We start from the raw sequence: 13,798 nt of genomic DNA on the forward strand, positions 1-13,798 counted from the left end.
ATAACTCTACTAAAATAGCCCTAAACTATATAAATAAGAGCTTATTTTATAGCCCTAAAATAAAGCTATTAAATAGACCTTTATTTATAAAATATAGAGCTATATTAATGGGGCTATATAGGGTATATTATTTTAATAGTAGTAGGGAATATACGGGCTTATTATTATTTTAGAAATATTAAGAATTTACTTAGAGCTATAACGCGCGTATTTACCCTATAATTAAAATAATATACCCCCTATAGCCCTATTAATATAACTCCAATTTATATAAATAAGGGCTTATTTTATAGCTTTACTTTAAGGCGATAAAATAAGGTTTTATTTATATAATTTAAAGCCAAATTGGTAGAGCTATAAGGGGTACTTTACTAAGGCTATAAAACTTATATTAAGGCTCTACGCTAACTAATATAGCCCCTCTCCTTCTAAAAATAAGCACCCCTAATAGCTCTACTAATTTGGCTTTAAATTATATAAATAAAACCTTATTTTATTACCCTAAGTAAAGCTATAAAATAAGCCCTTATTTATATAAATTGGAGCTATATTAGTAGGGCTATAAGGAGTATATAATTTTAATTATAGGGTAGATACGCGCGTTATAGCTCTAAGTAAGTTCCTAATATTTCTAAAATAATAGTAAGCCCGCGTATTCCCTACCACTATTAAAATAATATACCCTATATAGCCCTACTAATATAGCTCTATATTTTATAAATAGAGGCCTATTTAATAGCTTTATTCTAGGGCTATAAAATAAGCTCTTATTTATATAGTTTAGGGCTATTTTAGTAGAGTTATAGGGGGTATTTATTTTTAGGGGAGGAGAGTTAAATTAGTTAGCGTAAAGCCTTAATTTAAGTTTTATTGCCGTTTTAAAGTATTATATATAATTCTACTAATACTAGTCTAATTTATATAAATAAGGGCTTATTTTATAGCCCTAGAATAAAGCTATTAAATAGGCCTCTATTTATAAATATAGAGTTATATTAGTGGGGCTATATAGGGTGTGTTGTTTTAATAGTGGTGGGGAATGCGCGGGCTTACTCCGGCGCGAGTTCACGATATTTCAATACCCCAGTTCGTCCGCTGAGAACCCGGATTTAGAGGGCGGATGCCTTTTTTCCAGCGCAAGTGGCCAAAGTTCAGTGACCGAGTCACTGAAGACGGAATCCTCGGCAGGTCTCGCGAGCCTTGAGTCCGCAAAAATTCTCATGAACATTACCTTCGTAATCTACTGCCTTTCTTTCCTTCATTCTCAAAGTTAAAGCAGATCCCGGATTCGCACGTACATTGCCTCCACATCTCTTATTTGTACACGCTGTAGGCTACAATTCCGAGTCTCCGACAAGTCCAGATCCGCTCAAACAACTTCAACTTCAATCACCTCACCCGCATCGCCATTTTCCAAAGCATTTTCCAGCCCTCGTCTATAATCATTTCCGCATCGTGTTCAGTGAAACTCCAACCCACCATCCTTAACGCCTTTTGGCTCTGTGCTGCAGCAAGCGCCACTCTACCGGAAACCCGCTGATCGGCACTCTGTTTTCGCCTCCTGGTCGTTTGAGTGTGACCGCAATCACCTGCCGTGTCATCAATGGTTCAACTGGCACAATGGTGCACTCTACACGCAACCACTCACGCTGTGTACGAACTCTGTTGCGTTGGTGATCCGGTAAAGCAATTCTCGTCCAGCCCCGGTCTTCAATAAGGTCCATCTCAGTGTGGATCTCTCTGTACCAGAAGTTGTCGATTATATCGACGAGATTCCTAAGAGGGCTGCTTTCGCGAGCCAGGCGGCAGCGAATAGTGCCTAAAATGCGATCGTTCTGCCTAGAAGAGAGACTGTTGCTATCGCGATAGGCTGGAGATGGCTCGAAAAAGAAGAGGTTGGCGATTAACAGCCTTGCAAGGTGGTCAATTCTCGCAGCGAAAGCGGAATTTAGAACCTGGGTCTTGATGTCCTGATCGATATGCCTCATGCTCTTGTAGTGATCTAGGGCCACGTAGCTTCCTTCGATACGGGAGTTGAGCCTATATACCTTGCTCCCGAGCTGCGTACCATCTAGGTGCACGCGCTTGAATTCCAGCCATTGGCGGTGGCTATCGAGGTTGTTGTGGAAGGAGGTACAGACGGCTTCAAAGCCTCCGATTCTTAGAGGCACGGGAATTACAATTTCTTTTTTCTGTAGACCGGTCCCGACACTCAGAAGCATGTCTAGCGGCGGCTTCTCCTCGCCAGGGACCTTCCACACTCGATAAATTTCTTCAAGTGCATACTGCACTGGGAAGTTCGCGTGAAGAGCACCGTCCGTGTAGTTCTTTTTGGTCTCTAATTTTTTAAACTTGCGGAAGTAGAAAGGCGCAGAGGCTGTGGCAAGTGCTGCTTCCCAGATCATCATCTCTTTCTGGTCCTCATCCTCGCGCTCAAAATCAAGGTCCTGGTCGCCGTAAGCAGGCCTGTTGTAGTTGGTAATAAGACACTTGTCTGCTCCATTATCCTTTGCAGATGTGACGGCCACTCGGACTTCGCGGTGGGCGTGCGAAAACAGTTTTTTGTCGGGACCAAAAAGTCGTATGAGGCCTTCTTTCAGTGGGGTTGTACGGTAGACGCTGTCCCATATCCGTAATACCAGGAATATCGCTGATGTCAACTTGAAGTAATCTAGTTTTGCGATCTGTCCTCTTCTCTTCTCAAATGTTTTCGTTGCCAATTTTAGAAACTCCTCTTTCAAGGCTTGGATGGACTGGCTAGCAGGTAGGGTTGCAAGCCCCAAGGCAATAATGCCGCCTGTTAAGTGAGATAAATTCAGCACGGATTGAGAATCTTAGAATTTGGATCTTTGACGGAATGAACAATGGCCTGAGCTTACCTGTGCTGGTCCCGACGATGAGGTCGAAACATTCTCGCAATGGCATATCGAGCTCAATTGCAGCATGAACCTTTTCAAGTAAGGAAATCTCAACAATCCCTCGAATCCCTCCCCCATCCAGTGTAAGTGCTCTCACCCCAGCACAAATCGGATGTAGACGAAACAAATGTCTACCATCTTGCCAGTTTGACTGACAGAGAATGCAGCTGTTGACGACCCAGCCATACTCATACCACTCAGAAGGCTTCCCAATTTCCTGAACACATCGAGCGCAGTATCCATGACCACATTCAAGTATGTGATCTGGCACTGCTTGCAGGCAGCCAAGACACGTTTTGTTACTCTGGACATTCCTCCAGTACTGTTTGTACTCCTGCATGCTTGACTCTCTCATCTGACGGGCTTGTTCTGGCTTCGGTAGCGCAAAGACGCCGTCTATGTCGGTACAGAGCTTCCAGTATTCATTTATGAAAAGACCGTGGATCAGAGAAACTGTGTCCGAGCTCAATTCCTGTGAATCGTCAAATGAACCGGAAGCTCTGTTCCCTTTCTCGTCACAGTGTTCATACTCGTGAGTTGGGCGTTTGTTGATGCAAGGGCCCCCTCTTTCAAGTATGAAGCCACACCTCTGATCTTTTTCTTTATGTTTTTTGATGCCCTCTTGGCACCAGACCTTTAGCTCCCTGTTGAAGATCTCGTCTGGTTCGCGTGCTGCTTCGGAGTTAGGGAAAATACGATCTTTAGAGAGGGGCATCACATACCAAGACCAAAGTTTCGCAGCGTCCAGGTTACCAGGCAGACGGCGATGACTTTTGAAATCATTTCCGAGGGAAATGATGGAAGCAAATACAAATGACGGATGAAGTTTGATATGTGATCGGACACAGATACAGGATTCGGGTTATCGTTTCTTGCGGCCTTGTAGAAGTCAAACGGCTCATCTGAGGTACGAAAGTGCTCAAAGGCATGATTGAGAATATGGGACAACATTGGTATATTGTATTGCATCCAGTTTTTTGACCTTAGTAACTGACTTCGTTCCGACGCATCGACGATTTGTTGTCTCAGATCTTGATATTGCTCAAAGGTTTTGTGCAATGTCGCCGTTCTAGTGTCCGGTATATTGCACGCCCGTACCTTGGAAAAGAATTTGTGGAGAAGATCATCATTGTCATGAATCTTCTTGTCGTACGTGTTCTGCTTACTGTTGAAATCGTTCCGGAACCTTTCCAGAAGCGGGGAGCCTCTCCATAGCGGTGGCAAATGTTTCAAGAGATTTTCCTTCAGCTTTTTCGCCTCGTAGAGGTCCTTGTGATCGAGGACAGCCATATTACGAACAATAATGAGTGTTTTCTGGGCTAGATGGTTCACGGACCGGTAGACAGCAGATGCTGCCCATTCGACAAGCCTTTGCATGTCAGGGAAAAGCTGGTTGTCCCCACTCATGATAATGACTACCACATCGCTGACGGTGTACAGAAACCTTGCGTAGAAGAGGTCAACACCGTCTTTTCCATCTTTTCCATAGCTTTTAGCAGTAATTGGCGAGTCCATTATGAGGTTCGGGGACGGCACTCTCGAGCCCCCGCGCTGAGCATTAGTCAATGCTTGACCAGCTCGAAAACCTTCACAGTCCGCAAAGAGAATTGGTGTATCCCGAGGAAGTGGAATGCCATCTGCCTCTTTGCCATTGGGCACTGCAATATCTCTATAGAGATGTACGCCGAAGCTTGTGGGGTCTGTAATGTGGTCTGGGCTGCCGGACTTTGAAACTGGGCCGTAAGCATTCTGAGCAAGTACATTCCGGAGCCCATCGATTTTCTCCTCCAATCGAGCTTCATCCATTTCATACTGCGTCCCAGACGGATCAAGATATCCCATGAGTATCACGGCTCTTAAAAGGGTGGATTTTCCAATCCCTGTGTCCCCAATAAAGGACACAAAGCCGGGGAACTGTCTTGAGCTGTATTCATTGGGCAAGGCCCCAGGGTTGCAAAGATGGCGAAACCTGTCCGTTACGTTGAGTCGTGGAACGCCTTTTCCTGATTCGTCACTTCTGATCGTAAACCACTGGGCAACGCGATCCTGGTCGTGTAGTCTGTCCTGGATGGTTTGGTTTTCTTCCATATAAGTGACAGCATCAACATAAAGCTTTTGTAATGGGTCCAAAGGCACATGAGGATCTTCCGGGTCGTCCTCGAGTGGCAGGCTAGAAGGTCTCGGAGTTAGTATTGCCTACTCAAGCAGTCTCAGAGGGTGAAATGAGAATGATCTCGATTTAGAGCTTCTGACGACATATCGAATGTCCCAATGATTCCCAGACCCCTACAGAAAGAAAAAGATTTTCAAGAAAAGGGCTCCCTTACTGGCGATCCCAACATGTAGCGTGGCCATCTTTATGAGTGCATGCAGTACTGAAATCAGAAGCTCGACAGAATCGACATTGTCGAATACAGTAAAGTGGCTTGTTTTGGGCATTCCCACAAGCACACTGGCGAAGGTCGTGAACCTTGACAAGGGATTTGCAGGTACGGCACTGGGAAGATGTAGGGATTTCCTGTCGCGAGGGATGTGCTAGTCAGCGATTTCCGACGTCGTATTATTGGCGACTGTGAAAAGCGACGGAGTCACCATTTTCTATTCAACTTATAGGGCTCTTTAAGTTTAGATACGTTTTGTGGTTTGTGTCGTAGGTCGCAGTTCCCGAGATTAGGCATCACCTTAGAAACTCAGGGTGAATTTGCAGAGGTGCAATGGACCAAGATTTCAAACTGTCACAAGCTACATTGAGCAAGGCTCACAGGCAACAGCATGTGATCTGATCAAGCCACATGCATGGGGCTGCATAAATGCGCCCGACTCTGTGGAGGCGAAGTAGGCTGCGAACTCTTTCTTGATTTGCGGGGTTTCACTTCTTTTCAGCTCAAGCACCTCAGAATATTGGGTGCAAACGCCCCCGAGTTGTCGTCCAATAGGTGATGCCAAAAATCCGAGCCTTACGAATTTGAAAGCCTCACCTTCACAAACTTTGAAGTTACCAGAATAGCGCCCGCTGGTTACATTTATGTCGGTCCGGTTTTCTGCCTGCATATTCGGCAACCAAATTTGCCTTAGGCGCTCTGCCGTCAGCGACAAAGCTGTGGTTTTGGCAGCATGATGGACACTCGAACACTCACACACTTCGGTATAAACCACCCTGTTCTCTCAATTTTCCACACATAGATTCCTCAAGTTCTCCGCTTTCACCAACTGCAGCTACAAAAAGCTACTTCAGTATGAATGAGGTAGAATTACAAAACCGTCCTCAGGACAATCAGGCCCAGCACTCTCCTGCGCCTTCACCACCAAGATCAAGTCATGATTCTCCAACAGGTTACCAAAATGAACTCCCTGAAACGGAGCTCAGGTACGTATACCATCCAGTTTCATAAATTCTTGTTGTTTTACTGAACAGTTTTCTAGGAGAGATCTGAAGGAGCGCCATGTCAACATGATTGCATTTTCCTGTTGTGTCGGCATAGGATTGTTCTTGCAAAACGGCAAAGTCATCTTTCTGGCTGGTCCAGGTCTTGCGATCATTGCATATCTCCTCGCAGGCTCGGTGATGTGGTGTGCAATAGGCTCTCTAGGCGAGATGACAGCATTGTTTCCGATTCAAGGAAGCATATTCGTATTTCCCGCTCGATTTCTCGATGTATGTGGCACCCTTTCTACCCCATACGCAGTATCTCATGAGCAACGGGTCACTAAACGAGGAACCTTTTTTTCTCGATCAAGCGATGCTGACTCCAACTTCTTCTAGGTCGGCATAGGATATGCTGCAGGCTGGATGTCCTGGTAGGTTAAACTCTAGGCGTAATTGGTGGATGGAACTGATGCGTCTTAGGTTCTCTTGGGTTGTTACCGTAGCAGCTGAAGTTCTAGCTGTTGCTCAACTCTTTAATTTTCGTTTTGATGAGAATTACTTGAAAGAAACTGCCCACTATTCGCCCCCAAGTCTTGGCTGGAAAGTGGGACAAGATATCAATCCGGCTGTCTGGGTTTTGATATTCCTCGTCGTCATTTTGGCAGTCAATTGTCTTCCGGTACTATGGTATGGTAGACTTGAGTATATTTTTGGATGTATGAAGATGGTTTTCATCGTTGGCCTCATAATGTTCAACATTGTGGTGAGTGCCTCGCAACCGGTAGATCATAGAAGCCACGGCTGGACATACGACGACCCATATGGATTTCGATCACAAAATATGACTATTCATGCCGACACTCCCAACGAGGTCGTTATCACAGGCAATACGGGAGTCTTTCTCGGAATGTGGACAGCAATAACCACGGTCATATGGTCGATGATTGGATTTGAGGCGGTCTCTATTACCGCTGCTGAGTGTGCAAACTTAGAAACGAGGAGGATCATTAAAATGGGAACTCGAAAGATTTGTTTGAGAATCATCTTACTATACACTCTCGGCACACTCGTTGTGGGATTCAATGTCCCATACACAGACTACAACTTGCGCAATCTAGCCATTAGTGCGATCACTCCAGGCCAGAATTCAATCTTTATCTTGGCAGCCGTCCGGAACAACATTCATGGCTGGCCTCACCTTTTCAACGCCTTCTTCATATTCTCGGCTACCACCTCAGGGATCAATTCGCTGTACCTCTCTTCTCGAATTCTGCACGCTCTTGCCAGTATCCCGGAAGTCTGGCCCAAGTACAAAGTTTTCCAGAGTATCAAGTCCAGGCTTGAGAGGACAACAATTGGAGTACCTCACGGAGCCGTTTTCATGTCCTGGTTATTCGGTTTGTTAGCGTTTCTTGCAGCAAACGATGCACCGCAGAAGGTAAGCTGAGCGTCTCCCAAGAGGAATCCATTTCAAAACATTAACGCATTCTAGCAATTGGGGCGAATGGCTACGAACTCTGCTGTGTCTATGCTAATTGTATATGCAATAATCTGCTTAACATACATTCAGTTCTACGGCTGGTATGTTCAATATCTTACATACTCAGGTTCCAACAAGCTAATTATTTGCGGTTCTAGTATCGACGAGGCAGCGCAGGGCCATAACGACGCAGTTAATGACGTAGGAATAAACCAGCAAGCTTACAATCGCCGCAATAAGCAAACGTTTCCGTACATGATGACGTAGGAATAAACCAGCAAGCTTACAATCGCCGCAATAAGCAAACGTTTCCGTACATGTCTCGCGGACAGTGGTTCAAAGCCCTTTACGGATTCATCGGATGCAGTCTATTAGCAGTTTTTAATGGCTGGCAGTCATTTGTTGGACCATTTAGTCGTTCAGATTTTGTAGCGTCATATATCAGTGTAAGCATAGCACCTTCACTTCCGCGGAGCAGACTTTCCGATAAAGCTGACAGGATCACTGCTACAGTTGCCTATATTTCTGGTAATAGTGATGGCATACCACGTTAAGCAAGATGGCTGGGACCCTCGCAACTGGGAAAGAAACAGCAGCCCAGAAACCAGATTGACCAACCCGCCTCCCAAAATACTGGCTCGTCCGACGCCCACTGCGGTTGAGTCTCAGGGCAGGACGAAGGACGGATCAAGTGCAATAGATCGGGAAGTGCCAGAGCCTGTTTCTGCACCACGAGCAGCGTGGAATAACACAAAGCCTTTTAGGGGCTGGATTTGGTCTTGGATGAAGTAAAGAGTTTACGCACATTAGTCAAGATTTTGTGCAGTCCTAGGTCTAAATCGAATTTAATAGCGCTGGAACATTGAGCAAACACAGCGAAAGTGTCACAGGAATTCCAATATAAGATTATGTTCATCGGTATGCTTTGGGACTTTTAGAATGGCTGACTACTGAGGACTCTTCTCGATCAGTTTGATTCGACTTTCTGAACCCATTTAAAATGTTGAAGGATTCTTAGAAGACATCACTCTAACTACTTCTTGTAACCTCTACATTTTGGAGGTTAAATTTAAGAATACTCTGTGCCAGTATTCCCTTGCTTCGTCTCCACCTTCCTGCTTTGATTTCTGGTGATTTAGACCAAACATTGCGGAAATTGTCCCCCGCACCACGATTCGTTTCTCTGATCAGGGCTTGCAGTTGCCGCCACGTAAGGCGTCATCGTAGGCGCCCTGGCTCAAGTAACTGCCTACTGCCAATATTTGGAAGTGGTGTGGACAATGAGACAAAACCACAGAGCCTCGTTGCCAGAAAGCCCATGGCAGCTGGGGCAAAGTGCTTCGCTTCCATGAACACGCATGCATTCCACTAAATCCTGATGGCCAAGTTTCAATTGAAAAGTCGCCCAGTGGGGGGGTCCGCCAATAAAATTGAACAGTGTTATCGGGTGCAGATAGACAGGGATACAGCCACCGCCAAAATTCCAGGCTCCTTCAGGACTTTCCCACGACCATGCAGCGCCGCCCACCAACTCATGTACCTCAATAATTAGCGCCGTCCAAAGTCACAGCCGAAGTGTTACCGAGACTTCTGACAGCCCCAAAAGAATCGGATGAGGCTTTGTTTCTTCAGTTCTGCATTTGTAATCTAATATAGAGTTTAAACAACAGACTGGAATGTATGCGACGAAAAAAGTTATAGAAAGGCCCTTTGTGCAGGGCTTCTTGTGCAGGGATAGCAGTGGCACACCTCTGTGACCTCTACTCTTCAGCTGAGATAGCCTCGCGAGCAGTTGTCGCTGGTGGAGCGGCTCCCGCATTGCCAAATAAGGCTGGGGCATGTAACACCACAGTTTGTCAAGAGCACCTCCGTAGCTTCCTCAAGCGATCCTGTAATGAACTACAGACCATTGAGACCAGGATGGCCCCGCAACAGATTGTTGCAAAGGTTTGGACCCTCCTGCAAACACGAGTTGACATCGAAAGCATACTGCGAGAGCTTCTGGGCCATTTCACTCTTTCATCTGTCGGAGGGATCTCATCACCTGCAGATTCTTTTGATCTTCTGGTCTGGGTGAAAATAATCCTCGATCTTCAACGCACATACTCACAGTCGTCTGAACCGTCACTCGAATCCATCTCCTGCCTTCTTCCCCAGCGAGTCCTCTTCACGACAATCCACCATGTCCTCGAAACACGGCTGCAGCTGTACTCCCCACAGAGGAGCATGGATCAAGAACACCTCGCACAACGACACTTCGCTGCAAGAGTGTTACTCTCTGGTCTACGGGCACTGCAACTGCGAGGAAAGTTGGATGATAGTTTTGCTCTTGAAGGGATGGGTCGAGTCAGTGCGCGTATTCAGGAGTGGTTTGTTGATGCTGAAGGGCACGCCTCTGAGCAATTCATACTCTCGAAATGCCGAGCTGCATTGTTCCAGATACGCCGAGGGCCTGGACCTGACGACGTCTGGCACAAGCCCGCGCGTGGCACTTGCGAACTTCGCGACCAATCAAAGGAATTGGTAGGTTGATTGATCCTGAATCGCTGATGTATACTGATCACTAACAATGAATAGTATGAAGCGTTAACAACAAAAGTGAGAACGGCATTTGAAGAGGGACTAGGATTGCTTCTAGCGAACGACGAGGATGCTTTCTGGGCTCTGTTTGATATCCTGTGGGCAGCTGAAGCTGGCTACACTCAATGGTGTGCTGACAGGCTTTCCGGCAAGCCTGTTTTTGATTACAAAAATGAATTAAGCTCTCTCACGGAAAAGATGGAGGGTATGACACCGGAATGGTGCATGGTTTTGAAACACAATTGGTGCGATAATTCACAGGCGCCGGATCCATTACAGGTCAGGAATCAGATTCTGTTGATTTCACAATTGCCACTAATTTATTTATACGTAGTCTACTATAGAAGCCTCTTTGGCAAAGCTCCATTTGTTCCTACTGAATCGACGATCGAAGCTTGTGGACTATGACCTGGAAATAAAAAAATTGTCGACTGAGCTCCAGCAGAGGGTCGAGTCCTGGATTCGTCAAGAGTCTGGATACAGAGATGAAGTCTTACGGGAAGAGGGACAAGCACCGCTGGAAACAGCCTATGTGTTAAGGTGTCCGCAGTTGCATGTCGTACCTGAACATGAACTGAGAAGCCGCATAAGTCCGGACAAACATGTGAGCGCTCCCTGATCGCGTTGGTCGCTGAGGACTGCATGGCCTTTCTTTTGTTGATACATATGTTGTTAATTCTGGAGGAAAACTGAACTAACTACTCTGGTAGGACATATTCAATAATCCACAGCTGCTCAAGCTTGAGGCACATCCGATAGATTGCCCGCGATGTCCCCAGAGGCTTACCACTACTGTTGTCACGAATGCAAGAATGATCGAGCCTCTTCAATACTTATCAGGGAGGCTGAGACAATTGACTGAGACATCAAATACTTCTCAGATCCCTGAGAATTTACGGACTGCAGAGCCTTCAACCACTCCACAGTCTTCACAAGCCCCACGTGCCTCCTGGGCTTCACAAAGTTCACATGGGTCTCAGGATTCAGAGGCTGTACAAAACATTTCAAGCGCACGATATTCACGGGGTTCACATTCCTCACTAAACTCCCAGAACCCAGGCCTAGTTAGGCACTCAACCGCAAACCACCCGATTTCTGTAGAACCGTTCTCCGACAGCGATATGGAGCCACCATTACCTCTAACCCTTCTGGCAGGTACTCTACTCCCAAGATCCCCACGGCGAGTCTCAACAGGAAGCCAAAGCACGAGCACTACTCCTAGCGTTAACGAGAATAGGAGCATTATTTGGAAAGGACCCTGGTTTGGCAGAGGGTCTGGTGAGAAACAGATGAAGGCTGCAACAGTCGCAACCCCCAAAGTCAAACCTCGATCGGGCTTTCAGTCATACTGCTTTTCAGCAGATGGGAAGATGTTGATTCTATGGAACAGATTTGAGGAGTGCGTCTATACCTCCATCATTCCGTCACAAGACTCGGCGTGGATTTGGAACAAGTTTAAGGTCATGGGTGTGGCATTTATGTCTGGTGGGGGGAATCGAGTTGCAGTGGTATCCAAGGTACGTTCCAATTGATGAATGACTTCCAACAATATTACTGAATTTAATCCTAGGGGGACAACCAATACACACTCCAAGTATTCGCTGCCCCTGCCAATCCGGCAGCGAATGAACCTATTTGGGAAAAAGCTCTACAGCAGAATGGTCAAGTAAGAAGTATCGCCATGTCTCTAGACGGAGATTTCGTCGCCGTTGGATCAGACCGAGATGTTTTTGTCTATGATGTGAACAATTCCCGTGTTACACCGAGGAAAATCATGCTCTCGAACAACGCCAATGTCAACAGTCAACGCATAAATTTTAGTCGAGATGGCAACAAAGTGGTAATTGCAACACGAAAACTCAACGGCCAGGTTGAAATCATCCTTTTTGATCGACTAGATTCCCAGGAGGCCTGGCCCAGAATCAACACGAAGGAGCAGGAAATCGTAAGTTCTTAACTTCTGGCCCATACAACTACCGGAGCATATGACTAACAATCCAGCAGACGGACCAAGACCACGGCTTGTCCGCTGTATTTTACGACGGTAGAAGTAGAAAAATAGTCATGACCGGTTACATCAACAAACATTACAACATCGTCCAATCAGAGACCAGGGCGTCCGTTCCGTGGGATGCGCGAAGTGGAAAGATTCAATCAGCCGTGGCGTGTGCGTCAGGATCACAATACAAATTGCTCACCGGCAATGGAGAACTTTTCAGGCTTGACCTCGACCATCAAATGGCACCAGAGCGCCTGACGCCTGTGTTGAATCTGAACCATCCACCCAGGTCATCTGCTCAGTTTGTCGCATTGGCAGCCCCGGAAAATAATTGCATTTACTCTTTTCGGATTGAGCAAGATACCATGATTTTTGAGGTTATCATTGGCCAGAATATGCCGGTGAGGAGGGCGTTTGAGGGTCCAACGGCTCCTAGTGTTGATGGGTGATTTTAAGCAGTGTGTCCAAGAGTCAGCGACGCTGTTAGCTTCGCTGCCAAGAGGCTGCTAATGTAAGCAGTCAGCTATAAGACTGCAGCTAGCTGACAGCTCGCTGTTTTGGCGGTAAGATTTGGTGGTGAGTTAAAGCTTTTAGTAGAAGTTGAGGATATTCGGATAATCTGGTTAGTTAATTATACGCCAAGCAATAGGAAACCCATAGGAATCTTGAGACTTTCTGACCATCAGGAGACGGATTGCCTTTTGATATCATTTCTGATCCAATTATCTCGTGACGCATCGCGCACCTGGCACGCAGTACCTAAGTTAAGAAAGGAAAAATGGAGACGGCAGACGGAAGGAGGCTTGACGCGTTAATTGCGTCGGGAACGCGCCAAGATAACTAAGGCCCTTAAAAACGATAGTTATGAGAGCGATATAGAAGATACGGTTTAAATGGCAGTAGTAGCCCCTAGTATACCACGATCGAAGCGTATAGGGAAAAAACTATACCCTAAGGATTAAATAGTATTAACAAAAAACCGCGTAATAGCTAAAAAGAGAGTAGAGTAACTGGTAATAATAGCTACTATAGTAAACTAATTAATAACTAAGAAAATAAACATAATAACAAATATATAGATTAAGGTGCTAACTAACTTGGTTACATTACTACTAAGGGTATTAGAGAAGTAGAAAGAGGCATAAGCGAACTAAATTAAAGTTATTACCGAAATATTTATAGAGTAAATTAATATGTTTGGAGTAGAGGTTATAGAAAAGATGGGGGTAATCTAGACCTAATTATCTAACTTTTAAGCACTACTAAGCGCGGATGTTGCCTATACGCCACTAAATAGTTAACTAAGTAACCTAATGTCCTTCCCTTTAAGAAATACTATACTACTAACTATTACTAATACGCTATACTATATAGTTAATATATCTAGAGTTAAAGAGGAAAATAAGAACAAAGTATAACTAGGGGTAATTAGATAAGTAATTAATAATGGTATA

General features: G+C 45.5%; 3 protein-coding genes across 3 annotated transcripts; 2 read left to right on the forward strand and 1 right to left on the reverse strand.

Annotated features, from left to right (window-relative positions):
- Positions 1–1,011: 1,011 nt before the first annotated feature.
- Positions 1,012–5,611, reverse strand: K441DRAFT_670005 (uncharacterized protein). The gene is made up of 5 exons (XM_067650213.1): positions 5,511–5,611; positions 5,246–5,436; positions 3,641–5,088; positions 2,880–3,590; positions 1,012–2,797 (listed from the first exon to the last, which is right to left on the reverse strand). The coding sequence occupies exons 1-5, from the start codon at positions 5,511–5,513 to the stop codon at positions 1,485–1,487; spliced, it is 3,666 nt and encodes a 1,221-aa protein (XP_067497373.1). The 5' UTR covers positions 5,514–5,611; the 3' UTR covers positions 1,012–1,484.
- Positions 5,612–5,868: 257 nt separating this feature from the next.
- K441DRAFT_709117 (uncharacterized protein) lies at positions 5,869–8,557 on the forward strand (the record flags this gene model as incomplete). The annotated part of the gene is made up of 8 exons (XM_067653829.1): positions 5,869–6,285; positions 6,342–6,573; positions 6,682–6,716; positions 6,766–7,723; positions 7,778–7,866; positions 7,924–7,966; positions 8,029–8,211; positions 8,258–8,557. The coding sequence occupies exons 1-8, from the start codon at positions 6,155–6,157 to the stop codon at positions 8,555–8,557; spliced, it is 1,971 nt and encodes a 656-aa protein (XP_067497374.1). The 5' UTR covers positions 5,869–6,154.
- A 965-nt stretch (positions 8,558–9,522) lies between these two features.
- K441DRAFT_670007 (uncharacterized protein) lies at positions 9,523–13,033 on the forward strand. Its single transcript, XM_067650214.1, has 6 exons — positions 9,523–10,288; positions 10,343–10,624; positions 10,680–10,949; positions 11,056–11,862; positions 11,916–12,290; positions 12,350–13,033. Exons 1-6 carry the CDS (start codon positions 9,686–9,688, stop codon positions 12,791–12,793), a joined length of 2,781 nt encoding a protein of 926 aa, XP_067497375.1. The 5' UTR covers positions 9,523–9,685; the 3' UTR covers positions 12,794–13,033.
- Positions 13,034–13,798: the final 765 nt, after the last annotated feature.

The sequence above is a fragment of the Cenococcum geophilum genome, assembly GCF_001692895.1.
Source record: "Cenococcum geophilum 1.58 unplaced genomic scaffold K441scaffold_78, whole genome shotgun sequence".
NCBI classification, from domain to species: domain Eukaryota; kingdom Fungi; phylum Ascomycota; class Dothideomycetes; order Gloniales; family Gloniaceae; genus Cenococcum; species Cenococcum geophilum.

Bases quoted from the DNA above. Each gene is read 5' to 3' on its own strand.
- K441DRAFT_670005 (XM_067650213.1), bottom strand. The intron at 5,089-5,245 runs GTAAGGGAGCCC...GAGACCTTCTAG, and splicing joins GCTACATGTTGGGATCGCCA to CCTGCCACTCGAGGACGACC. The intron at 2,798-2,879 runs GTAAGCTCAGGC...CTCACTTAACAG, and splicing joins CATCGTCGGGACCAGCACAG to GCGGCATTATTGCCTTGGGG.
- K441DRAFT_670007 (XM_067650214.1), top strand. From the start codon at position 9,686: ATGGCCCCGCAACAGATTGTTGCAAAGGTTTGGACCCTCCTGCAAACA. The intron at 10,625-10,679 runs GTCAGGAATCAG...ATTTATACGTAG, and splicing joins AGGCGCCGGATCCATTACAG to TCTACTATAGAAGCCTCTTT. The intron at 10,950-11,055 runs GTGAGCGCTCCC...CTACTCTGGTAG, and splicing joins GCATAAGTCCGGACAAACAT to GACATATTCAATAATCCACA.